General features: G+C 46.6%; 1 protein-coding gene and 1 long non-coding RNA gene across 10 annotated transcripts in view; one reads left to right on the top strand and one right to left on the bottom strand.

Moving 5' to 3' along the window:
* Positions 1 to 1,219: 1,219 nt before the first annotated feature.
* The window catches only part of PHACTR1 (phosphatase and actin regulator 1), a 574,931-nt gene continuing 549,659 nt past the window's right edge, over positions 1,220 to 26,491 (bottom strand). For 7 of the 8 annotated variants that reach the window (XM_024928986.4, XM_034961452.3, XM_034961451.3 and 4 more), the window contains 5 exons: positions 18,443 to 18,498; positions 13,022 to 13,083; positions 7,784 to 7,924; positions 5,147 to 5,223; positions 1,220 to 4,304 (listed from right to left, as the gene is read on the bottom strand). In XM_024928986.4, coding sequence (XP_024784754.2) covers positions 4,289 to 4,304; positions 5,147 to 5,223; positions 7,784 to 7,924; positions 13,022 to 13,083; positions 18,443 to 18,498 — 352 coding nt within the window. In that variant the 3' untranslated portion in view covers positions 1,220 to 4,288. Of the gene's footprint in view, positions 4,305 to 5,146; positions 5,224 to 7,783; positions 7,925 to 13,021; positions 13,084 to 13,104; positions 18,499 to 26,491 lie in introns of those variants that run through there. The other variant, XM_034961464.3, reaches the window with a different exon arrangement.
* On the top strand, positions 7,934 to 18,264 carry LOC134730573 (uncharacterized). 2 transcript variants are annotated; one of them, XR_010112381.1, is made up of 2 exons: positions 7,934 to 9,921; positions 17,852 to 18,264. It is a non-coding gene; the product is annotated as an uncharacterized LOC134730573 (long non-coding RNA). The 2 variants fall into 2 exon arrangements; XR_010112380.1 differs by lacking the exon at positions 17,852 to 18,264 and adding an exon at positions 10,194 to 11,308.

The following is a 26,491-nucleotide window of genomic DNA, read 5'->3' as shown; positions in this document are numbered from 1 at the left end:
TCTTTGCTTTATAGATCAAATACTCAGGCTTCTCAAGAACGGAGATAGAGGCCAGGCACGGTGGCTCACACCTGTAATCTTAGCACTTTGGGAGGCTGAGGAGGGTGGATCGCCTGAGGCCAGGAGTTTGAGACCAGCCTGGCCAACATGGTGAAACCCTGTTTCTACTAAAAATAAAATAAAAATGCAAAAAAAAAAAAAAAAAAATAGCCAGGTGTGGTGGTGCACGCCTCTAGTCACAGCTACCCGGGAGGCTGAGGCAGGAGAATCACTTGAACCAGGGAGGCAGAGGTTGCAGTGAGCCAAGATCTCCAGCCTTCCCAGATCGTTAAAAGGACAGTTGACATTTTAGATATTCTTATAAAAATGTTGAGGAAGGCTGGACGCAGTGGCTCACGCCTGTGATCCCAGCACTTTGGGAGGCTGAGGCGGGCGGATAATGAGGTCAAGATCAAGACCATCCTGGCAAACATGGTGAAACCCCATCTCTACTAAAAATACAAAAGTTAGCCAGGCATGGTGGCGCGTGCCTGTAATACCAGCTACTTGGGAGGCTGAGGCAGGAGAATCTCTTGAACCCAGGAGGCGGAGGTTGCAGTGAGCCAGGATCGCGCCACTGCACTCCAGCCTGGCGACGGAGCAAGACTCAGTCTCAAAAAAAAAAAAAAGTTGAGGAAAAAAATCCTAGTACACAAAAGAAGTCTTCTAGAAAGTTAATGTATGTGCTACAATACAATACTTCCTTCCCCCAATAATACCAGAGACATGTGGTTGTCCCGTATGTCCACTCACTCTCACTATGTATTTTGCAGATGAGCTGACCTCTCCCATTCCTGCAACCTCCCTTTCCCAGTCAAAGCATTTTTGGTGGTTTCTGCTGCTGGTTGATAACAAAACACACAAGAGTCAAGAATTTTTTTTTAACTTTTTTTTGGTTTGTTTTTAAAGAAACTGCATACATCATCAGAGACAAACAATAATTTAAATACCATGCAGTTTCTGTATGTACAAAACCTAGGCCACAGAGATCCAGTTTAATTTGTATTCTCTATTTACATCGTTTTCCTCATACAGCCATCATCTGTTAAATTAGAACCCGGGAGATTAGGGGATTGACGGTCACCACACTCACTCCTATACAAAGACAAACTATGTACAGACACCCAGGAAGCAACTGGAAAATGCAACCGGTCTGGGGATTAACAGACAGATAGGGAGAAAAAGTCATTTAAGGTGACCTTTGCCCACCGGCTGTGCACAGGGAGAGCCTGAAATTCCATTCATCGAAGCAACACACCACGATTTTCATTCGGCAAATAAAAATACATGTTCATAAGCGGGAGAAAAATAAACTCAGAGCTTTTCATCACATGTACCGTCACGTTGTTTGGTTTCTCTAATCTGACATAAAGGCTAAAGTTTTAAAAGTTTTACAGGGCTTTGAGGGCCTTTGGAGATGAATATATCAGCCATTTAAAAAAAGCTAGTTGGCTGATGGCTGTCTCTTCTGTCACTGATTGGGGGCGGGGGCAGGGTCGGGCAATGTCTAATCTTTAGAAGGAAGCATTTGATTTGAGACATTTCACATTTTTCCTCTCACGCTAATCCAAATGAAAAAATGCTCAACTGGGAATTTACACACATAAAATAAACTGTGACTTGCCAACTGCAGCTTTTTCAAAAAAGAGATGCATTTTAAGTCATCTAGCTCACCTTTTTATTTTTTTTCCCTTAATTAATGTCAAATTGTCATCTTGGAAAGTAACACAAATTGCTGCAGTTGTCATGACATTGTAGTGAAAAAAAAAAAAAAAAAGAAAATTGAATAGGTCTCTAGAAAGACCTTAAGGTTTTAAGAAAGGAAAGAGACAGCAGAAGGCCCATCCTGCAGGCCACAGAGGTTGCTGAGCCTGTGTAAGAGCCACTTAAAACGGGCTTGAAATAGCCCATCCTGAAGGCGCAGGACCTGTCAATGGCAGGGGAGGTGCACCCCTCAGTCTGAGCAAGTGACTGCTGGAAAGGAGGCCCTGCAGGAAGAGCAGTGGAAATTGTGTTCAATATCTTCCATGCACAAAGTGGACTGCAACATGAGGGCACTTTGGGCGGAAACCCTGGGCTGTCTGCTGGCTGGCTGCAGGGAGATCCGCTTGGGCCTTATATGCCCAGGGAATCTGAAGGGCCAAGAACTAAGGCCAGCAGAGAAGCCATGGGCCTATCATGGGAGGAGTCCGGTCAATGGAATGAATTTCCTTAGGACTCGCTCCTGGCCAGGGAGGACCATCATGCCAGGGCACCGCGTGTGCCAGGAGCCCAGCTGCAGTTAGAGGAAGTTCAGACTCAAAGCCTGGCCGGCAGGCAAGTCCACCTGGAACACGTGCCCGCCCGCCCGCCGTAGAGAAGTTCAACGAAAGAGCCCTACATCTTTCGTCATACCATTTGCACATTCAAACGTCAGTAAGCCTTTCGGGAAGACTGTGTTTACAGCCACACTAAAATCCCGATCACATTTTCCCTGAACAATACCTCTCCCCACGGCAGGAACTATTCAGATTCAAGAGTTAAAAAAAAAAAAAAAAATAGGATCTAGTGATGGCATCCTCCTTGGGTCGGGCAGAGGCGTGCTGGCTCCAGGTGGCAAGGCAAAGCTGCAGCTGGAGGCACCGCCCAAAGAGCTGCCCTGAACTCTCCCCAGCAGTTGTTTGGCTCCTGGGTTAGTGCCTAGATGGGAGCCGTTCATGCCTGCAAAAAAATGCAATGGCCTCGTTGACAGGTGTGCATCCTAAGAGTAACCTGCTCCCACAGGGTTTGTGGTGGGGAGACTGGTTAACTTTTTGGAAAGGCCAAGCTGGCATCTTTCTAAATGGCATGTGTGGTGGAGTGTTCCACCACCTAGAAAGACTGGAGTAACGATGGAGTCACTCCAGAAGGTGAGAGAGCTCTGCAACTGAGGGCCTGCGAGCTCTGTTATGAAGGAAAACGAAAGCTGCAATGGGCCTCGTTAGGATGCTGTTAGGGTTTAGGAGGGTCCTGGCCTCATTGCACACCCTATCCTGGGTGTCCCAGTCAGAGACACACCCACAATCACGCTCCCTGGCATCATGAGGGTAGAGGGAGGAGCTCTCTGGATCAACTGGAGCAGGAAGGGGCACTGTGGACAGGTGTGGCTGGTGTTGGCCTGATTCTGGCACATGCCCAACTCTGGGGCTCCTTCACAGAAACTCTTCAGTGCAAAAAAAAAAAAAAAAAGGCGGCCATGGAGTGGTTCCAAGTCCCTCAGTGGCTGGAAAGCCAGTCCTACAGGAGTGGTTTCTGGCCTGCATGCACTGGTCCTATACACAGAAGCTAAGAACTCCCAAGCCATATAATCATCAGCTTCGAGGCGCACAGAGAAAATAAATGTCAGCCAAGCAGTTTCTGACCCCACAGGATTCAATAGGGTCCTCCCACTCAGACTTATAAACAGCACAGGAGTACCTTAGCAATGGCTGTGTGTGTGCGTGGGTCACTCATGACACTGGACACTCTGGACACAGTTGGGTTGATTATTTGAACTGAGCATATGACATCTTTCCCCTTCTAAACCAGAGCTTCCTGAAAGGCAGCTCAGCTCAGGCAGAGGGAGCAGGATGGGTGCTCAGTGCCAGCCTTCGTAGCCAAGAGGCAGCCAGACTCCCCCAGAAATGGGCCCTTCCCTTTTGTTCATTGTGTGGATGGTGGCTGAAAGGAGGGAAAAGCCAGGGGCAACTGAGAAGTGTTCCCTCCTTCTTGGCATCAACTTCAAAGGGCCCCCAAACCAAATGTCATGTCTGGAGCCAGTACATTTGGCCAAGTGTAGAAGTCCAACCGGATCATTAGCTTTGCACAGTACCCCCCAAAACAAACCCACCCCTTCAGCTTTCTTTGGACTCAGATGACAGACACTTGTGAGGAAGAGGTTTGCTGGAGACTTCATGAAGGTAGTGCCTGCTGGGCCTGGCTGGAGAGGACAAGGACCGTTCCACCTGCCAGACAGTCTTCAGTCAGGGCCCTGCTGGTGCCCTTGGCACTGCCGGGGGTTGGGATGCATTTTGGTGTCAGAAGTGGGACCAGCAGCTCGGACCGCCGAGCCATCACTTTTGCGTTTTCACACATAAAATCCTGATTGTGTTTCCTTGATTTTTCTTCTTTTTTAAAAAAAGGCAGTTCAGAAGATTTACATCGTAATGGGGAAGTGAATAAATACCAGCACTTATGGTTCTTATAAATTTATGTTTTGAAGACAGCATAGCACTCAAGAGGAATTCGACTGTTAAGGTCGGTGAAACCTAAGGAAACAAATAATTACATCAAGACCAAGGGGCTGCCAAAGGTGCAGGATTCAACAGTCCAATCTCCCATCTTCAGGGAGGTTCTTGACCGTGAGAGGGAGGTGCGAGCTTCCCACCGTCATCCCCACAGGAGTACCACTGAACACACACCTGGCTTTGAAAGTTTCATCTGGGGCAGCCCTGGTGGCCTCCACTTCCTGCCATCAGCCTGGATCCAGCAGCAAGGTGCAGAACCCAATCTGTGTCTCTGAGTCTCTAGACTAAATACTTGCTATATCCTATTTCTCTAAATGTTCCCCCCAAAAGAAAGTCAGAATTAAATCAATGGCTCTGTTGCTAACTAGCAATGCAACCTTATATAATCCTCTTAATCACTCCATGCCTCGGTTTTCCCAAATATCATCATGATGCTGGACTGTCAGGGAGAATGTCAGGGAATAACAGAAGTGGTTCACTTTGGAAGTCCCGTGTGGATGTGGTATTTTGTTCAGGTTTGGCCTCTGCTGACTGGTTGCAAATTGGCAACAATCTTTTCTCCTTGACTTAAGTTTTCACAAAAACCCACCTTGGGGTCGTTGGTAGTCTGGTGCTTATCAGACCTTTAGTTTAAATGAGTGAAACTCAGACTTTGCAGAAAGTTGGTTTTAGCCCGGGCCATCTGTGTTCCACTTCCTCGTTTCAGTAACCTAAAGTGGAACCGCATGCCTACCTTCCTACTATCTTCCCTCTCATGGCACCCTCCAACCCACTCATGTCCCACAAGTGGGAGAGCTTCATTTGGAGATAAATATTGCAACTTGAGGGAAAAGAAGGAAAAAAAAAAACCCCTTAATACTAACCTTGTTAAGTGTCTACTCAATTCATGAACTTCCATCTCAGTGCTTTTGAATTCGTTGAGCTCCTTTCGGATGGCAGCCTGGAATCAACAGAAGCCCATCAATGTGCAATGGGAGAGAGACAGAAAAAAACTCCCCTTTCAGTTCATTCCTAACAACATATTTTTCTTCTTCAACAAAGACAAACAAGTTTAAGATGGATTCTTCCATTGGGAGGAAGAAAAATCACCTGAGATGTCCTTTAAAACAAAGATTCCCCTCCTTCCCTAAATCTAAGTTGCAAATGATGACAGGCTATTGCCCAAAGTGTGTTTTTCTTCCTCTTTTCATAGAGCTGTGGCATTGAGGCATCAGTGGTGGTGTACACCTACCCCACACTCCTGGGGGCCCAAGAACACATTCAATGTCAACCTCTCATCTTCCATAAATAAACAAAGCTCAGCACAGGCACAGTGATGCCTCGAGGTGGAGACTTCCAGAAGGCGTGGATCAAATTCTCCAACCAAATTAGGGGGACAGGTGATGGCCAGCTCCCTACCAACAGTTTGCTTTTGCTCTTTTACAACTTCCCTGACTCTTCAGTGATGTATTTCACCATGTGAGATACATTTTGAATAACCTCACATGTTCTGAGATGATCCCGAATCACCCCATCCTTATAATACTGCCACTGAGGACGCAGAGCCTGGAATCAGACAGCAAAGAGAGGCCATGAGAGAGCAGGGGAGGAGGAGGGGCTGGTAAAGAAGGCAGCTGGGGCCGGAGACAACCTCACTCCTTCCTCAAGGGTGGAAATTGCAAACGTGTGCCTTCTTGCATAGCTCTGTCTATGGCTGATACTTGCTTTGATGGGAATATCAAGGCCCCAGGAATTTGAGGAGAGAAAAGTCTTCCTGTAGGATCAGAATGGCCCTCCCCAGGAAAAGAAGGCTGGCTTAGGTTTAAGTGCCTGGGTAGCAGCTTTGGGGGTGGGGGCAGGGGTCACCCCGTGCTTCCTGTCTTCTGTCCCCAACAGCCATTGAGAAACTGGATATGTTTTTGGCCTAAGAGCTACTCAGAACTCTATGAGGGTGCAAGTAGAGATGCCTGTGGTTTCCTTGCACACTGGCTAATATCCTTATCCTTGCAAGCATACCGCAGAGAGAGTGTGGACAGGAGAGGACAAGAGTGAAAGCCCCTTCCTCTTCGTATTTAGATGACACACTCCTGGGGAGCTGGGTTTGTCTGTCAGGGGCATGGCAGTGCCAGTTCCTGGGTTGCTCCCACAAATTCCCTTGCAGAGAAGATGTGAATGCTGTGTTTACAGAGGAGGGCACAGTCTTCCACACGTTGTGTCTGTGGGTTGACCTGCCACAGGCGAGGTCGTCTCTGGAAGTCTATCTGCCTCTTGCTGCTTCCGTCCCAGCCAAGTGCAGCAACGTGCCTGCATACATGTTTCCTGCACCTCCTGGATCCAGGGTTGGTGATAATGTAGCCAGCCTGGGCCATAAATGACTTCCTGCTGTATCATATAAGAAAACCCTGGGTCCCTGAAACGGACAGTGAAGGCAGGACTGTTGAGCAGAAGGCCCCTGACACACTCCATAGTTTCTATCGTTACCTACACATTGGGCAGAATCATTATTCCAGTATATATATATATATATATATATATATATATATATATATATATATATATATTTTGAGACGGAGTTTCACTGTTGTCATCCACACTGGAATTCAATGGTGTGACCTTGGATCACTGCAACCTCCACCTCCTGGGTTCAAGCAATTCTCCTGCCTCAGCCTCCCGAGCAGCTGGGATTACAGGTGTGTGCCATCACGCCCGGCTAATTTTGTATTTTTAGTAGAGATGGGGTTTCATCATGTTGGTCAGGCTGGTCTTGAACTCCTGACCTCAAGTGATCTACCCGCCTCGGCCTCCCTAAGTGCTGGGATTACAGGCATGAGCCACTGTGCCTGGCGCACAGACTACATTTTTAAAAAGGCCCTTAACCCTCCAGCTCCTCATGGTGACCAGACTAGAATCAGAGAGGATTACCAAACAGAGGTTCATTCTGATACCTTGTCTGGTGGACAGAGAAAATGATTTCTCATTGGCATCACTGCTTTTCCTAAAAAACAAACTGAACCTCAGATTATTCTTTTTGTTTTCTAAATCGGCGAGGGGCTAGTGCAGTGAGATATGTTTTGCGACGTCTCTTTGATTTGTGCCCTATTTCCCTCCTGAGGTTATGCGTCTACTTTGTCTTCTCTTTTGGTTTGGTGAATCCCTCGTTGGATGCCGGCAGCACCATCCCCTATACGGAAGGTCTGTGATGAGCCTGGAGCCTCTTGCCTTCACCTGTCTACGCCTATCCAGTGCTATTCTCTTTCTCTGGGCACAGCCTCCCAGGCTGCTGCTCCTCCTCCTGTAAAATGGGCACAGTATTATGTGCCTTGTGTTTTCTCCGATTCAGCAGCCTTTCCGCAGATTATCTGTGGCCCCTGGGGAAAGGTGTTGGGGTCCCAACACTCCATTATGGGGACTGCGGCTGAGGCCTGGCTGCAGGTCTCCCTACACGCTCCCCAGCGGTGAGCCCAGCGAGACACCCAGCAGACGGTCCTGCCTCCCACTCTCCAGCACTCCCCTCTGCTTACTTTGTCTGCAGCGGTGAGGCGGGTCCACGGCTTATCTGCCCTGCGGTCATAGTCCTGAGCGTCAGCCACCTCCACGTAGTCACTGAAGCGGATGAGGATCTTTCTTTCCCGAAGCTCTTCCACCGTGGGCCTTTGACTGAGCTGCAGGGAGGGAGAGAGATGGACCCAGTCAGCCAGAAGGGTTGACCATGGCACTTGGTCCTGTCTGTGAACTTGCAGGTGTGGAAAATAAGGTTCAGTGAGGCGATGGATGCATCGCATAGTGAGTGAGGGGCAGGGGCAGGGGGAGGGCCAGGGTGGGGGGACCCAAGTCTCCTGACTCTTGGGACTGGGACCTTTCTAGGTCCTAAGAGAGAGCTTTGTTATCCCTTACATACCCTCTAGGCCAAACTCTATCTTTTTTTTTTTAAACTTAAAAAAAATCTTTTATTATGTAAATTTTCAAAACAAGGAAGGAGACTAATATAATGAATTTGGTGTATTATCACCAACTTCAACAATAATCAACTCTTGACTACATCCACATGTAGATTGCTTTGAAACAAATCACAGGCATCATATCATTTTATCTGTGTATAGTTCAGTATAGAATATATAAAGATTAGGACTTCAAAGCATATTCACAGTACTGTTTTTACACCTATACAAATCGATAGTAAACAGTCTCTATCTTCATAACATTGCTGAATCCCAGTCATTACTAGAAGCTTGTCTTTCTGTTTGGCTGTGGGCGCCTGTTGTGGATTTCTTCTTATCTGTCCTACTCCCACCAGGTGACAGGGACATTCTACAATGATTCTGTCTTATTTTGGATTTGTGAATCCACATCTGTGTCACATCGAGTGCTTTCTGCAAGGGGGGTTTGCAGTGCATTTTGTGTGGGTTTTAGATGCAAAAAAGCATATGTGCAAATGGTATGCAAACTCTGGGGTATGCAGGGATGGAGATCTGCTGGCTGAAGAGGTCAGCCCAAACATTGCTGACGGCCCTCTGCAAGAAGTTCAAGGGGAAGGTCAGTCAACAAATGCGGAGTTGAGTAAGTACAGAAAAAGGCCACATTTATGCCAAGGGAGACTCAGGACCAGCCCTTTGGATGGTGCATGATGAAGGACTGCAGGAATGAGGGATGAAGCAAGTAAAAGGAAGATTCGTATGAATTTTGCCATCTCCCGATATTAGCCATGAAGACCCTTCCTCTACTTTAGCAACATAAGGCTGACATTTCTATTATCTCTTCCTGTCACCAGGTTTATTTCTCCTGGAGCAACACAGTTGCTCTCTTTAAGATGCTGTCAAATGATGTTCAACCAATGCTATTTAAAAGCAATTTTCCCTTTGAGCCCTAGACTCTGTGTAATTCTATTACTAGAAGACACTGTCTCATAGAATCTTGCAACTCAGGCCCGTAAAACAAACACAATGGAGTCCAAACCACCCTGGCAGTTTCGACTCTGCAACAGGCAGCTTCCAGACACCCTTGGCTGGTGCGAGAATGTTCCAACTTGCTCCCACGCTGGCAGAGCACAATTAGAGGATGGCTGGCAGGTATCAAATAGAGTGGTGGCACACCCCGGACAGGGCCAAGGCAGGCCTGCAGCTCCCTCTCAGCCAAAGGCAGGAAGCTCTGGGGATCAGGGGCTCAGCCGCCTCTGGTGCCGGCCCCCCTGCCTAGACTGCATGTAGGCCTCCCTTGGCTTTCTTAGGCACGACAACATTCTGGCACCAGTGTGGGCCTGTCGTGGGAACCCACAGGCTTCCCAGGCTGTTATGGCTATGGTCACCGTAAACAAAAACAGCAGTCATCCTGACTCCAAAACATGTTCTCCACAATGTGAGTGCAGGGAGATTTTGTGCTATAATTAAAATACATAAAGACATGCAACATTTGCCATATTTACTCCAGATAAACAGACTCCTACTCAGAATCCTGTCTGTGTTCCTCAGGACTTGCTGGGTTTACCCCAAGGGGCCGGACAAAGTGTTATTTTCTTTTCTTCATTTTTCTTTTTTTAGACGGAGTCTCACTCTGTTGCCCAGGCTGGAGTTCAATGGTGCAATGATCTCGGCTCACTGCAACCTCCGCCTCTTGGGTGCAAGTAACTCTCCTGCCTCAGCCTCCCGAGTAGCTGGGATTACAGGTATGCGCCACCTTGTCCGGCTAATTTTTGTATTTTTAATAGAGATAGGGTTTCGCCATATTGCCCAGACTGCTCTCGAACTCCTGATCTCAAATGATCCGCCGTTCTCAGCCTCCCAAAGTGCTGGGATTACAGGTATGAGCCACCGAGCCCGGCCCAAAGGGTTATTTTCTAACTGCACCCATGATGTGAGAAAAGTTGTTAAGCCCTGACTTTCAAATTTCTCTTCCTGGAAACTGACCTGGATTTTACTAATATCCTATCTATGGCAGAGTCTGGAGTGAACCGAAGACTAAGCACAAATGCTGCAGGTCAGGGGCTGTTTCTTATGCCTGAACATCGCGGGGCCTTGGACACCGTCTTTCCAAATCAAGACAGCATAGAGCACAAGTGCTCAGAGGGAATGAGCGAGGATGCAGCCGGCTGCTGCCTCTGAGAGTCACAGTTGGTGCACGGACCCCAGCACTAACAAACGGCCACCAGGACGCTCCTCCATGTGCATGGGCTCATGTCCCTGACCACGAAAGGCTCAGAAGACGCACCTTTGGCCTGGTGCTGGCTGTAGCCTTCAGGGCATCTGGAACCTGAAGTCCTTCCTTGAATGCTGCAAAAATAATCTTTGCAGCCAAAGTCAGGCCCGCCTCGGCCTCCCAAAGTGCTGGGATTACAGGCATGAGCCACTGCGCCTGGCCGCAGGCATGTTTTTTTTAAAAAGACAAAGCATGTAATTTTTATATTAGTCTCAGTTTGGTCAGAGAAAATGACTGGTCTGTTGCTATCAGCCTCAGTTACTACGTTTTATTTTTTATTTTTCTTACTAGTGCATTACAGTTAAATAGAATTTTATTGAAGAAGTTATTGGGCTGAAGGCAGATCACTGTAAAGCAGCCACCATCACTGGCATCTGGTCTCAGTGTGATAAATGCTCAAGAGGAGAAGAACCTTCACAGGGCCAGGAAGTGATGATGTAGGTTCCCTACCTGCCGGAAGGTGCCACATCTCTGCCCGCAAAAGCAGATGTGGAAGTTGCCCCTCTGTTCTCCAGTCTCTCTCTTAGAAGCAGTTATCCCCTCTCAAGCTCCTTATTTCTAACCCCCCCAGCCAGTCCCAGGGGAGGGCAAATGCTAAAATTCCAAGGCCATTTCCCTGGGAGAAGAAAGGAGAGGTGAGCAGGAACAAAGAGGCAATTATTTGATTGTGGAGACCTGCAAAAACTATGAACTATTTGGGGTCCCCATCCCTAGTGTTACCTACCCTAGGGAGATGGGTGTGGAAAGGAAGACTCTTTACTCGCTCATTACCAAATCATGCAGTTAGTCAAGTTCTCCGCAAAATCATATCAACTTTGTTAAGAGATAGGAATTAAATAAATGTCTAAGTATTTCTCTATGACCGTCTTTTAGCAAGCAACCTTAAAACTGGGTGAATTTTGGGGCTCCAGCAACCAATTCTGAAAAATTTGATGAAAATCTGATTTAAACAACTTTTTTTTTTCTAAGTGTCTAGACCTTTCTGTATCAGAAATGAAAGTTTATCACAGTGTCTTTTTCAAGCCCCAGTCATTTCAAGGACACGATGAGAAAAAGCTAATGCATCTCTCCTGCTCTTCTCACTACTCAATCTCAGGAAAAACTGCACCCTGCATCCAAAGAGTGGGTGGGCTTAAGGATGTAAAGGGTCCAGCCTTGACGGGTGGGACAGCGACTGGCTGGTGAAGTCACTTAGCTCTTGCTCTAGTCTCCACCAGGGTGACGCCAGCCAGTCGTCTGGCCATTCAGGCACTTGTTTGTCCTGCTCTTGCTAATTGGGTTGGCATTTGGCTTGTCACCAGGTATTTGGGATGCTCGCAGGGAAAGTGTTGAGAAATACAAACCATCACCTTAATAATTGGTATGATATTTCAGGATCTCTGAATTTCTTCCTTTGTGTGATATTTCTGGAGAGAAAAATCCACTAATAAACCTTTTTAAAATTAATATTAATGGGCCTCTTAACTGTAGCTAAGATATGAGAGTATCTTTCTCTCAAGATGGTCACTGTAGGAGGCTGATTAAAAACACTTTGACTTCGTCAGACAGAAGGGAGTATTATATCTTGCATGTCATCAATTAATTAAACTTTTCAGCATCATCCAAGAATAGCCTTAACAATGCGTTTATTATTAAAGAGGACACTCATGTGGAATGAGATGCATGCGAGGCTACAGTGCATTGCCAAACCATCTATTTCTGGGGTTAAGACTATATTAAAGTTCCAGTTTTATGACTTTAATCTATGTGCTTCTCAAACATCTGCTTTAAATTTGTCAGTACTTTCGTAATTTAGCCTAATAAAGTTGCATAGTTCTTAATTCCTAGGGAAAGAATAGTGTCAGGGGGAGCAAAAAAAAAAAAAAAAAAGTCTATACTTTCCCAGGGTCATAGCAAATAATTGTGTAATATTCGAACTAGTAATTTTTTTTTTTTTTGAGACAGAGTCTTGCTCTGTTGCCCAGGCTGGAGTGCAGTGGCGCGATCTCGGCTCACTGCAACCTCTGCCTCCTGGGCTCAAGCAATTCTCCAACCTCAGACTCCCATGTATCTGGGACTACAGGTGCACATCACCATGCACAGCTAGTTTTTGTATATTTACTTTGACAAAGACAGCATTTTACCATGTTGCCCAGGCTGGTCTCGAACTCCTGGCTTCAAGCTATCCACTCACCTTGGCCTCCCAAAGTGCTGGGTTTATAGGCACGAACCATTGAACCTGGCCTTTGAACTACTGATTTTGATTATGAATTTCCCATTGCTTAATGGGATTATAGTGAATTTTGTAAAACAAAACATTTAGTATAATCAAAAATACAACGCAATAGCCATTGAGTTGTTAGGGAGTAGGTGGGTGTCACAAAATCAAACAACATTGAGTGTCACCAGCTGAAAGGACTGAGGGTCATGAAGCTGAGTGGAGAGGTCTTATAGAGTAAGAGAGTGGCACTCTCTGACACAGGAGGAGAGGAACCAGGCAGCGGCGAGGCCACTGAGGCCAGCAGAGGGCAGAGGTGTGGCAGGCAGCCCACCCTCTCCTGTCCCAGCTCTTGGCATGGAGAACCACCTACCTTTCGGGTTAGCCTCCTCTTGATCTCTCTCTTCTCCTCCTGTTCCTCTTGTTCATTCCGAGCTAAAAAAAAATATTTAAGATGTTTTTTTATTTCAGTAAACAGTGTTGTGTACAGGTGCATCCTTTGGACCTTGGCAGGCTCTAGGCCAAGCATCTCATTTTAATAAAGGGAAGAGAGTACTCCTGTCCCCTCCCCCAGCTGCCCTTCTCCTTATGGGGATTGCTTTCCAAACTACCTGCGTTGTTTCAAATTGCTACTGAGCAGGCTGACCTTGTCATTTTGCCTTCCTTACATCACATGGGGTTTCAGGTCTCCAGGCAGAGATGCTGGGTTGAGAAATGTGGCTACAAGGCAGGAAGGTAGGTTTTTTTTTTTTTTTTTTGACACGGTCTCGTTCTGTCTCCCAGGCTAAAGTGCAGTGGCACAATCATAGCTTACTGTAGCCTGGAACTCCTGGGCTCAAGTGATTCTCCTACTTCGGCCTCCCAAGTAGCTAGGACTACACATGCACGCCACCACACCTGACTAATTTTAAAAATGTTTTGTTGAGATGGGGGTCTCATGATGTTGTTCAGGCCGGTCTTGAACTCCTGGCATCAAGCAATCCTCCTGCCTTGGCCTCTCAAAGTGCTGGGATTACAGGTGCGAGCCACCGCACAGCCCAAGGAGGTGGGTGGGAACGTTGACACGGGGACACACAGGCATTTGGGGAGATGTGAGGCTCCTTTCTTTGGATAAGACTGGGGCTCACTCATTCTTTGTTGAGCCTCCCAGACACTGAAGGAGGCTCATTGTGGTATAGTCCTTGTGTCTGGTGCCCTGTGGGGGTAGAGAGAGCAGAAGACTGGCCTCAACCTGCTGCAGGAACAAGACAAGGCAGGAGGAATTTCAAAACGCTCACCTTTCACAAGCCCTGATTCCATCGATTGTTTGACTCTTCCAAGAAGTCCACAGAGCATGGGTGAGGCCAGAGTGTGGGATACAATTGCCTGCATGTAGACTCTTTAGGAGTGGCTCAGAAGAGTAGACTGCAGAGCCTGAAAGCTCTTGGCTTAATATGTGGGTGATTTACTCATCAGATTTTTAAATAGCTGTACATGGGAGAGTCTGGGGTAGGGGGCAGATACTTGATGGGCAGAGAATCTGGGCTTATTTCTCCTTTTAAGCTAACTGGATGACCTGGGGTAGACCATTTCCCTTCTGAACCTTGGAAGAATTCCTTGATATCTGTGGAAGCACAGATATCAGCGTAGCATTGTTGGACTTGAAAAAACTATGGAAGTCAGCTTGTATCAAAGAAGGCCTGTGATTCTCAGCCGTTAAATTTCAAATGGCGTTAGTAAAAGGAAACACGTTGATTGTGGCATAGGGTGCATCACGACTGCCTGGGACACTAGTTGGCTCATTTTGAAAATCACAGTTGTTGAATTATATTTCGGTAACTTCATTAGTTTGTTGTATTGGTGCACACGTGCAATTCAGGTATGGTTGCTGATTGTCTCAGTATGGGACAGGTCTTTATTTTATTTTTTTAATTTTTTAAATTTTTTTAATTTTTTATTTTTTTGAGATGGAGTCTTGCTCTGTTGCCCAGGCTGGAGTGCAGTGGCATGATCTCGGCTCACTGCAAATTCCACCTCCCAAGTTCAAGTGATTCTCCTGCCTCAGCCTCCCGAGTAGCTGGGATTACAGCTGCCTACCACCACACCCAGCTAATTTTTGTATTTTTAGTAGAGACGGGGTTTCGCCATATTGGCCAGACTGGTCTCGAACTCCTGACCTCAGGTGATCCACCCGCCTCGGCCTCCCAGAGTGCTGGGATTATAGGCGTGAGCCACCGCACCCGGCCTTGGGACAGGTCTTTAAAGGAAGGAAACCCCCTATGCCTAGAAAGGGGTGGGTACCATCTGATAACTGTGTCACCTTTACACTCAAGGTGACTATACCTCCCACTAGCACAAGTGGTGTAAGGTCAGAGCAGAAATCAGGCCCTTGAGGGCCACCCCCACGGGCCTGATTTGGCCCCCCAACCACCTGTGGGCATAAGGCTTTGTAGAAAGGCAGCACAAGAAACAGCCACATCTTGCTGTGGGCTGAGGTCACCAGAGGTCCCTGCTCCAGCCTACCCTACAGTGCCTGAAACCGTCACCATGAGTGTGCTTTCCTTTGGATTTAGAGATCCTATCTCCCTCCCGGAGGGGTTTTTTTTTTTTAATGCAAATTTCTCTTGAATAAAAGCCCATTAAACTAGTCAGCCATTAATAGCTCAGTATGAATTAATCTAGTAGAGATAAACTGGGGGGCAGACAGCAACACCCGGAAGTAGGGAGCCCCCAGACAGTGACATTTGTACAAATGCAAATTTCAGTGGGATAAAACCTATTAAACTAGTCAGCCATTAATATCTTAGTATGAATTAATCTAGCAGAGTTAAATGGGGAGGCAGACAGCAAGAACCAGAAGGAGGGAACTCCCATTTTGCGATGTCTCAGGTGGGAAAACGGATGGAAGAAAAGGTGGTCTGGATGTTGGGTCACCAGGGACAGCTAGAGGGCACACTGTGAAAATTTACAGAAGCACAGAATACTAGGGCCATGAGCGGACCTAGTGACCACCTCGTCTACCACTCCTGGTTTATAACTGAGGATCTGAAGGCTCAGGGGTGTTAAGTGGCTAGTCACACCCTACCTGGCTCAGTGGTTACACAGATAGGTTTTTTCCTGTGGTCATGTTTTGTGTGGGGCCGGCTCTCCTCCTCATTACTAGCCTCAGACTTCTGATCCTACAGGTCCCTTCAGAGCCGTGAAGGCGGGCATCCTGTGACACAGCTGACACAGCATGGAGCCTTCATCTCCTATGTGCGTTTCTTAGGTCACTCTGAGGGGTGGGGCCACAAGCTACCACCTACAGAATTGATACCTTTAGTTCAAAGCCATTGACCAACCCAGGTTCATGAATTTTCAGGCAGAAGGTACCAAGACAACCCCATTAGGCAACTGGGAAGACAGGCCAGGAAAGGCCTACGATGTCGTCATTACAGCTGCCACCATCAGAGGGCTCATTATGTGCTCAGAGGTGCACCGGGCCTCACTGGCTGCTGGACAGAACGGGGGCTGCTCCCAGGACCAGGCAGGGTGGGGCTGGAAACCAACCCAAGGCTCTCAAAGCTCCAGGGCTGAGCCATGGCATCTCTGTGCCCTGTTCCCCACCACCCAACACCGAGCAGTTCCTCAAATGGCTGAAAGCTCAGAAAATCAGTTTTAAAACAAACTATTGGAGGATGTTTTCTTATACCACTAGACATTTTTTTTTGTTTAACAATCGCAATAGATTAAATTTAAAAAAATATTTAGGAGAACATAGTTCCAGAATACAGGGAAAAATAAGAAGCTATGGGAAAACAAGTTGATTTCTGAAAAGTTTCAAAACTATGAAATGATCAACCTGTTAGAATTGGTCAAGTAGTTCTTTAATTTGCAACTATGTGGCCAGGACAAGAGGGATTAGGGAAGAGAATAAAAGAGAACCATGGGAACAATCTTTCACAACTCCTTTTTGGTCCCCTGAATCTAAGTTCCCTGGCTGATGGCGGTAAAAACCCAAGCTCAAAGGACCTGTAGTCTCCCAGGGATCTGGACAAGCCACAGCGGGGATCTGATATCTTTGAGAGAGCCCAGAGCTGAGCTAGGGGATTTTAGATCTCTCCAGAAACCGTACTCCTGGTGTGATAAGCACTATTTTCTGAAACCTAAATAATCCCCCGGAGGCTTTTAGCTTCTTTGAGTTTAGGTCTCAGGTCAGAGGCCACAAGTACAGCGGCGGGCTGTGAGTAAGTTGTACAGGTTCACCTGGCTGTTTATCTTTCTCTCCAACAATGGGAAGTTTATAATGGCTCAGGTACCAGATTGGGGCCGAAAGGAAGACATCCTACAAGCCAAATGCTTCCCTGACCTTGGAAATGCTTTGAAAAAGCTCTGAATTCATTATATAGAATATTAAGCTTGGAAACTTTAAAGGGTACCCCTTGGGCAGAAAAAAGTAAACACACATTCCTAGAGACCTAGGCAATGCGTAGGGTTCCCCCATGACTGAGGAAGGCTAATCCTGAAAATAACTTCTACTGAGAGTTGAGGAAGTGGCGGCTGGCGTGGGGACGGGAGGCAAGACATTGATAAAGGCAGAGTTGACATAAACGGACATGCGGGGGCGTCGGGCGGGGGGGGGGTGCTCTAGGCAACAGGCCTCCCCATCAAAGCGGAACCCAGCACCCACCTTCAGCAGACTACGAAATGCCGACCAAGTCACAAGGCCACAGTGAGCACGGTAGAAAGGTAAAGTCAAGAATATCTTAGTGTGGTTTCAGTGGAAATTCCCGGCAAACTCACACTGCGGTTGCATGTGATTTACTGGGGACGGGGCGGGGCGGGGGGGCCGGGGGAGGCAAGGAGTCAGTCTGTACAACATAGCATTTCTAGAAAACTCTGCATAGTATATATCTTTCTCTTCTGGAGAGAAATTAGAAGTGTGGGGTAGGGGGAACAGGGTCATGAATTAAGCCAGAAATATTTGTTCACTATCTTGAGGCCAGTGTTGGCGAGAATGGTAGCAATGAATGAATAGAATGGTTTGATATTTAAGTTACTTAATATCTACCACTAAACTGACGCATACTGGTGTCCATCAAATGCTTGATCTCTTTTAGTATTTTGTATCCTGTTTTCTCTCTCTCTTTTTTTTTTAAAGCACCAAGTGGATCCTCTGTACATATTCAAATGTCTCTGTGTCCTAAACCAAACAAGCGGCTCATTTATTTTTTTCTGTCTGCAGCAATGGTGAAAGGCAGTTTTCCTCGAATGAGAGCATCAGACAGGCATGCCCGGGACCAGCTGTGGGAATCCTGAGAGACAGACATGAAGCACTTCGCATGGAAATGCTTTCTTAGTCTTTCAATGTAACATTCAAAGGGATGACGGACTTTTATCAACAGCAGCCAGCTGCAATGCAAAGTCATGCTTTCTAGTCTCAGTTCAAATGGACATTTCCCTTATTTTAGCCGCGCATATCACAGTCTCCATTTTCAAGCCAATTCTGGTTTAAAGGTGACCCTGCTCTTAAAAATCATTAAATAATAAGTGGTCTCACTCTAATTTTTCAGCTTCTCTCTGACTTTACAACTCACTAAAAGGAAGGTTCTGCCTGCCGCCCGTGAGCTTCTAAAGAATAAAGGGGAATAAAATTTGCCTTCTCTTTGGGGAGGTCATCTTTGGTGTTCTAACATGCACACATGAAGCTTCAACCGTTAGAAAGGTTTTCAACGCTTTCCGCAGAGGCGCAAGGTAGAAACCTTGTGGCCTACCATTAAATAATAACAAAAGCCGCCACAAAACATCAGGGATTGCCATGGGCTTAGTCACTTACGTTTCAAAATGTTCCTCTGTTCCAGTTCCTCTGCAGTTGGCCTCTGGCTCAGCCGCCTACGGAAAAAATCCAGGAAAAGTTTTTGGACCATATCATAGCCTCCTTGGGTCATTAATTTCCTCGGCCCTTGCAGATACATGAGACAGTCAGTGGCTGGAGTTCTTGTTCCATCCTGTGCTCTGAAAGACTGACTCTCGCCACCACCGCCTCCTCAGTTCCTCAATTTCAAGCCCAGGAGAGGCACGTGCGTCATGTCACAGCCGCTGACCCCCGCCCTCCTCCCTGCAGCGGCCCCTCCCCAGCCCCGTCTCCTCCAGTGGCCCCAGGCAAGTGGACTGCAACTCAGACGGGACTCTTTTCTTCACAGAAGTCCTTTTCTTTCCTTGTGGCCTCCTAACTTGGGGACTGTGGCCTCTTGCCTCTCTCTCCCTCCCTTGAGGCTAAAGCCTGTCTCCTGCCTCTTCTGTGCAGACCCAGTTAGAACATAAAGAGGTCTGTGGCCCCGGGGACATGTGAGAGAATGTGTCTGTCTGCAGAGAACAACGGCTGCTCTTCTTCTGGTCCTGCTCCTCTTATTTCGGAGGCTTAGAAGACATGAGTGGCAAAGGCACAGAAATGATACTTCTGTGGCCAGGCGTGAAATTTAGCCACCGTACATGAAACATCATAGACAGGACATGAGCCTGCAATGACGCAATGGGTGGAGGTGGGACAGGCAGTGGATGGCACGTAGTGACAGAAGTAGCCAGGGAACGGGCATGGCATCTGAGGGGAGAATGCCTGCCTTAGGTCCCAGGAATGACTGACATGGACTCAGGAGCCTGAGCAGGAACAGAGACATCTGTACCTTTGAAGCTTTTGGTAATTGTTTAACAACCCTGCAATTATCCAGCATTCCACTTCACCCATTGGGATGAGGTGTGTGAGAAATTGAATCATTGTAGAAGAAATTTTAGGCTTCTCAGACTCCTCTATTGGGATCTAAGGGGTAGAAATGATGCTCTCCTAGTTGAGGAAGTTGCAGTCCCTCCTTGGGTATTAGAAACTGGTGTCTATAGTCGGCAAGATGTTCACATCTTGAAATTTAAAGAGAGATCCTAGAGTGAAAATATCAAGTCAATGAAGTCTCCAAACCTAACTACAGTTGGTCCTCTGTGTCCATGAGTTCCACGTTCTTTGGTTCTACCAACTGCTGACGGAAAATATTAAAAAAAAAAACACAAAAAACAATAGTCTAAAATTATTGATATAGCATTTATCTTGTATTAGATATAAGTAATTTAGAGATGATTTAAAGGATATGGGAGGATACACATAGTTTTTTGCAAATACTACGCCATTTTATACAAGGGACTTGAGCTTCCTTGGATTTTGGTATCCAAGGGAGTCCTGGAATCAGTCTCCCAGAAAGGACTATATTTTTAATTCAAAGCTTGTTGTCATTTGTGTTTTTCTTTATTGCGCTGGGCCAGAATCAATTGCTTCTGTGACATTCCCGTGTCACCACCACACATCCTATATAGGGAATGGGCTTCAATGTCTCATATAGTTTGGATATTTGTCGCTGCCCAAATCTCATGTTGAATGGTAATCCCCATTGCTCGGGGGGAGGCCTGGTGCAAGGTGCTTGGATGGGGAGCCCTCATGGCTTGGTCCTATCTTCTTGACAGTGAGTTCTTGCAATATCTGGTCATTTAAAACTTTGTGGCGAAACCCCGTCTCTATTAAAAATACAAAAATTAGCCGGGCATGGTGGCACATGCCTGTAATCCTAGCTACTTGGGAGGCTGAGGCAGGAGAATCGCTTGAACCTGGGAGGTGGAGGTTGCAGTGAGCCGACATTGTGCCACTGCACTCCAGCCTGGGTGACAAAGTGAGACTGTCTCAAAAAAAAAAAAAAAAAAAAAAAAAGCATGTGGCAACTCCCTGCTCACTCTCTCTCTCTCTTGCTCCTGCTTTTGCCATGTGATGTGCCTTCTTCTCCTTCACCTTCCTCCATGATTGGAAGTTTCCTGAGGCCTCTCTAGAAGTCAAGCTAGTGCCAGGGCCATGCTGCCTGTATAGCCTGCAGAACCATGAGCCAATTAAACCTCTTTTATTTATAAATTACACAGTCTCAGGTATTCCTTTATAGTAATGCAAGAATGGCCTAATACAATGTCAGAGAAAGGATTTTTGGTCATATACCTGCTTATAAAGCCTATAGCACCCTGAAACTGTTGGAAATTGCATTCCAAAGTGTTTTTAAGAGTATAAGAACATTTTCATATTTATTATTCCTTTTCAAAATATCCCTGTGGTATAATATAAAACATATTTATCTTCGACCCAGTTCCTATCACAGAGCACCTAAAACCCCTGGAATTTCTGGGGTGTCAGGAGTGTATTTTGTTACTTGGAATGAGTCCCTTTGGATTACACCAGAGTTTGTGCTAATTAGGTGACTTAGGATGGGGCTGGCCACCAGAAAGAACACATAGTTAGAGGCCTGGAGCTTTCAGCTGGGAAGCAGGAGGGTGGGGGGCTGGAGGTGAAGTTCTATGGAAACTCTTAAACCACAAGATTAGATGAGCTTCCAGGTTGCTGACCACGGGGCTGGGGGGCACTGCTGGGAGGGTGGCACCCAGAGAGTGCACAGAAGCTCTGCCTCTCTCCCCCAATACCTTGCCCTGTCCATCTCTTCATCTGGCTGTTCATCTGTAACCTCTGTAAGAAACTGGTAAAGTAAGTGTTTCCCTGAGTTCTGTGAGCTGTCTTAGCAAATTATTTGAACACAAAGAGGGAGTTGTGAGAACCCCAGTTTACAGCTAGTGGGTCATAATATATGTGACAACCTATGACTTGGTATTGGCATCTGAAGTGGGGGCAGTTCTGTGGGACTGAGTCCTTAACCTGTGTGATCTGACACTGTCCCAGTAGAAAGGGTCAGAATCAAATTGAATTACAGGATGTCCAGTTCATGTCTGCTGGAGAATTGCTTGGTGTGTGGGGAGCTGCCTCACACAGAAATGTGTGGGGTCACAGAAGTGTGTTAAGTGTGAGAGTAGAGTGAAAAAAGTTTGTTTTTTTCTTTTTTTGAGACAGAGTTTAGCTTTTGTTGCCCAGGCTGGAGTGCAGTGGTGCGATCTCAGCTCACCGCAACCTCTGCCTCTCGGGTTCAAGCGATTCTCCTGCCTCAGCCTCCTGAGTAGCTGGGATTACAGGTGCGTGCCACCTTGTCCCATGCTAGTTTTTTTGTATTTTCAGTAGAGACAGGGTTTCACCATGTTGGCCAGGCTGGTCTTGAACTCCTGACCTTAGGTGATCCACCTACTTCAGCCTCCCAAAGTGCTGGGATTACAGGCATGAGCCACTGCTCCTAGTCAAAGTTTGTTTTTTTTTCTTTGCAATCCCATTAAGACATTTTTCATCCCCATTGACAAGGGCCAGCTGTGTATTTGGAAATTCACAATATTAGGGGGTCTAAATTTGGATGCAGTAGTCTTTGAATTCTTTCTAAAATAGCATTCTCAAGCTGCAGGAGGAAAGCGATGATTATGCAACTGAGTGAGCCGGTATCAGAGGTCTGGAATGCAGCTTACCAACTCCACGTTGAAAGATCTTAACAGCTCTTTCTCACCTGCCAGTTTATTTTCCCTAAAAATACTTGCTTCTTTTATAAGAGATGCGCAGCCACTTTTATGGAATGGTTTGGTGATACCCAGGCTTTAAGTCAAGCTAAGTTTTGGGGGCAGAATGTTTTGAGAAAGCCTTGTAAATGTGGGTGGCGCCTACATCTTGGAGGTCAGGCCAGTGTTTTGGAGTCTTATGCAAAGTGTCTGCAGACTACATTGTTCCCTCATCAGCTTTGACGGTGCCATCCCATTGATCTCATTAGTGAACATGACAACTGGCTCTGTGGTGGCCCCCCCCCTTTTTTTTTAATGGGTGGTCATATTTGGAGGGGGCAAAACTGAGTGACTAGACTCTGATCAGAGAAAATTCTGTTATTAACTAGGCTGCTTTATAGTCAAACACTCATAATTTCAAACGAGTTCCTCTGTTTATGTTTCATTTCTCTGGAAAGCGACTGAGAACATCAAGACTAATCATAGCTATAAAATGCAGCTGAGCCCGCCAGAAGGGCCTGTGCTATAGTTAGTTGTTTTGACCTTGAAAATGAGATTTGGGAGGAAAATGATATGGTGGCATTGTAAGGACAAAGCACTAAGTAGCTCAGGAGCTAGGAGGTTTGGGTTCTAGTCCTGGCTCTGCTCTGAACCTATTTACCTCGGACAAGGTATCAGATCCTGCTAGGCCTATGCTCTTTTCTCTGCAAATCATAAATACTAATTTAATAAGCTAAGGCTGATTTAATGCCTATAATGTAAGGGTATGGTTCCAAGCACTGTACATATGTTAGTTCATTTAATCTTTATCTTAAGATTTTTAACTGAATTCCAGTTGCAAAGTCTCCTTTGCCCTGGGAGGTTACATATTCATAGATTTGGGGATGAGGATGTGGACATCTTGTGGAAGGGTGGCCAATATTTTGTCTGCCATAACCATGATACTTTACTAGTCAGAGGTTGCAAACTGATGCCTGGTGCACTGGATTTGACTCTATCAGTTCTCTTTGGCATGCTCAGAGGTTACACTTTTTTCTCTTTTTTGAGACAGAGTCTTGCCCTGTCACCCACGCTGGAGTGCAGTGGCACAATCTCAGCTCACTGCAACCTCCACCTCCCAGGTTCAAGCGATTCTCCTGCCTCAGCTTCCCGAGTAGCTGGGATTACAGGTGCGTGCCACCACGCCCAGCTAATTTTTGTATTTTTACTAGACATGCGGTTTCGCCACGTTGGCCAGGCTAGTCTCAAACTCCTGACCTCAGGTGATCCACCCACCTCGGCCTCCCAGAGTGCTGAGATTACAGGTGTGAGCCACTGAGCCCAGCTGGTTATACTTTTTTGGAGCCTGAATGCCTTTAGACAGAGTGTGTGTGATCAAATTAGCCCACTCCCCAGGCCTCACTTATGTAATACAGGTGAGCACGCTCACATCTGTCCTGCTTTTTTTTTTTTTTTTCCAGATCATTCCTGGACCCCGAGGGCCTCTGAGTTTGAGACGCTGGCTGAGATCAAATGATAAGAATTCCAATTTTTGTTTTCCTAAGTCTTTCATCTGCTAATCTACCCAACATGAACCACGGGCCACGTGGAGGGCCAGGCACGTTCTTAAGGGGCTCACAGCCTAGAGGTGCACATCTGTGATTACAATGTGCAAGGTAAAACTTGATCAACAGTTTCCAAGGACTGGCATGTAATAAAATATCCTCAAAACAACAAGCAAGTTGGGCGTGACTTAGACTTTCACTGCCCAAGTAGAAGGCACTGTACATTCTTGCAGCATCTCAGTTGGCCAGCAAGAGGTGAGTCAGAAAAAAACCATTCAGCAGCCACACGGAAGTGGGGCTCGCTGGGCACAAGGCAAAACTGTGAAGGAGATAAAGTGTCTGTGGTTCTGCATTGACTCTATTCCCTGGAGTCCTCCCCTCTCGAGTTCCTAGAATTATGTTATCACTCTTGCTCTATCTCATTCCTATCAAGACTTGTTTTAGAAATGGGTGCCACAGACTCAGTTACATTCAAATGTAAACCCATTCATTCATTTAGCAAGTTACTTATTAGTGCCAGTGCTGTGTCAGGTTCTACATTAGGTACCAGAGTACAGTGATGAGAAAAACCAGTCCCTGCCCTTCTGGAACAGAGAAGATTGGAAGAGGATGGGGGGTAGCCATTAATCAAACAGTCACAGAAATGAGTGCAAAATGTAGCTGGAGTAAGGGCTTCCATGGTGAGGCACTTGGTGCAGGGATCTCTGGATCTGACCAAATCAGGAGGTCAGGAAAGGCTTCCAGGAGGAAGTGACACTGTGCCCAGAGCTCAGGGATGGAAGAAGGATGCTCCTTCTGGGCAGAGAGTAAGGAGAGAAGGTTGGTGGGAAGGAGGGCAGGGGCCAGATGCCGTGGGTGTGATTTGGATCTGTGTCCCTGCCAATCACATGTTGAATTGTAGTCCCCAGTGTTGGAGGTGGAGCCTGGTGGGACGTGATTGGATCATGGGGGTAGTTTTTCATGAACGGTTTAGTACCAACCCCTTGGTGCTGTTCTAGTGATAGTTGAGTGCATTCTCGTGAGATCTGGTTGTTTAAAAGTGTGTAGCACCCTTCCCTCTTGCTCCTGCTCCTCCAATGTGAGACTCCTTGCTTTCCCTTTGTTTTCCACCATGATTGGAAGATTCCTGAGGCCTCACCAGAAGCAGATGCCAGCGTCATGCTTCCTGTGCAGCCTGCAGAACTGTGAGCCAATTAAACCTCTTTTCTTTATAAACTACCCAGTCTCAGGTATTTCTTCATAGCAGTGTGGGAATGGCCTAATACAGATGCTTCCAGGACTTAGATCTTCTTTTTCTAGGAGCAATGTGAAGCCGTTGAAGAGTTTAAGTTTTAGGGTGTGAGAGGGGAGGAGTGAATGAAATGATCAGACTTACAATGGAAAAAGATCATGCTGGTTATTATATGGAGAAGGGACTGGGAGAGGCAAGAGGAAACCTGAGCAGAGGCTTTGGGAGGCTTGGCACACCTGGTGAGAAATGGTGGAGGCTTGGGCGAGACTGTGGCAGTGATGTGCAAGCTCTTAGAAGTCATGTAGCCACAGCATACATGAATGGACAGGAAGAAGCAGGTGTACAGGATATCTCCTTAGGTTTTCTAACTCATGCAACTGGATGGATGGGAATGCTGTTCACTGAGGCAGGCACACTGCAAGAGAACCAGCATGTTTGTGAAGAGTGGAAGAAAACCATGAATTTGAATTTGGATCTGTTACATCAGAATGCTCCTGAGACATATGAATGAAGCTGTCATGTAGGCAGCAGGATACATTTAGCTCAGTGGAGAGGAGAGGACTAGGCCAGTAATAGAAATCTGAGACTAGTCTGCAATATAGACAATATTTGAAGCCATGAGTATGGAGAGAGTAGAGAATGGGAAGAAGGGAGGGCTTAGGATGGAACTTTGCCGAATTCCAGTATTTAATGCATGGACTAAGGAGGATGACCCTGCCATGGATTCTGGGGAGAGGCAGTTCTTGGAGGTAGGATGAGGACTAAAATGTCATATCATGGAAGCAATGTAATGGGAAAGAAAATATAGTAACTAATGCTAAGGCTTTCTGAAGTGGAGTCGAAGGTTGCAAGAGGATCGCACTCACACCTGCTGAAGGTCAAACCAGGGGATGTTCCAATAGACTCAGTCAAACAACTGAAGTCAGCATCTGCTGGCCTTCAACACCTCAGCTGAGAGTACTCTCATTAACTAACCAGTCACAACAGCTTTGTGATTTAGGATTTCTGCCTGGCCAATGAACTACTTCCGAAGATAACTTTTTATGACAATCCTCTATTTTAAAAATTCTCTCCTGCAGCCTGCCTTACAGGGCACTCTTCAGGGCTGCCCTGATCCGCTGTACCCCAGCTGCCATTTTTGCTTCCCAAATAAGTGCTATTTGCTTTGACCTGCATGTCAATCTTTTCGTTAACAGTAAGATGATAGGTATGGCCCACAAAGAGTGCTCAGAGCTGCTGTAAGGTTAGATGAGGCCTGAAAAAAATGCCCACTGGGTTTAGCACCATGGAGGCTGTTACTGACAACACCTAGAGCCCCTTCAGTGGCGTGGCAGGAAGAGAAGCCAGATTGGAGAGGGCTGAGGACAGGGGTGGAAAAATGGATGCACCAAAGCTGGAGGACTTAGCCACGAAGCCTGGCTTTGAAGGGGGTGAGAGAAGTAGAAGTGAAGGAGGCTGTGGTGGAATTTTATTTTATTTATTTTATTGGTTTTTTTTGTTTTTGTTTTTGTTTTTTTTTCAGAGATGGGGCCTCACTCTGGTCACCCAAGCTGGAGTGCAGTGGCACCACCTTGGCTCACTGCAGCCTCAACGTCTTGGACTCAAGTAATCCTCTCACCTCAGCCTCCTGAGCAGCTGGGACTATAGGCATGCACCACCATACCTA

This window comes from Pan paniscus, chromosome 5 (assembly GCF_029289425.2).
Source record: "Pan paniscus chromosome 5, NHGRI_mPanPan1-v2.0_pri, whole genome shotgun sequence".
NCBI classification, from domain to species: Eukaryota; Metazoa; Chordata; class Mammalia; order Primates; family Hominidae; genus Pan; species Pan paniscus.
The sequence above is the reverse complement of the archived record's forward strand: the minus strand, read 5'-3'. Positions and strand labels throughout refer to the sequence as shown.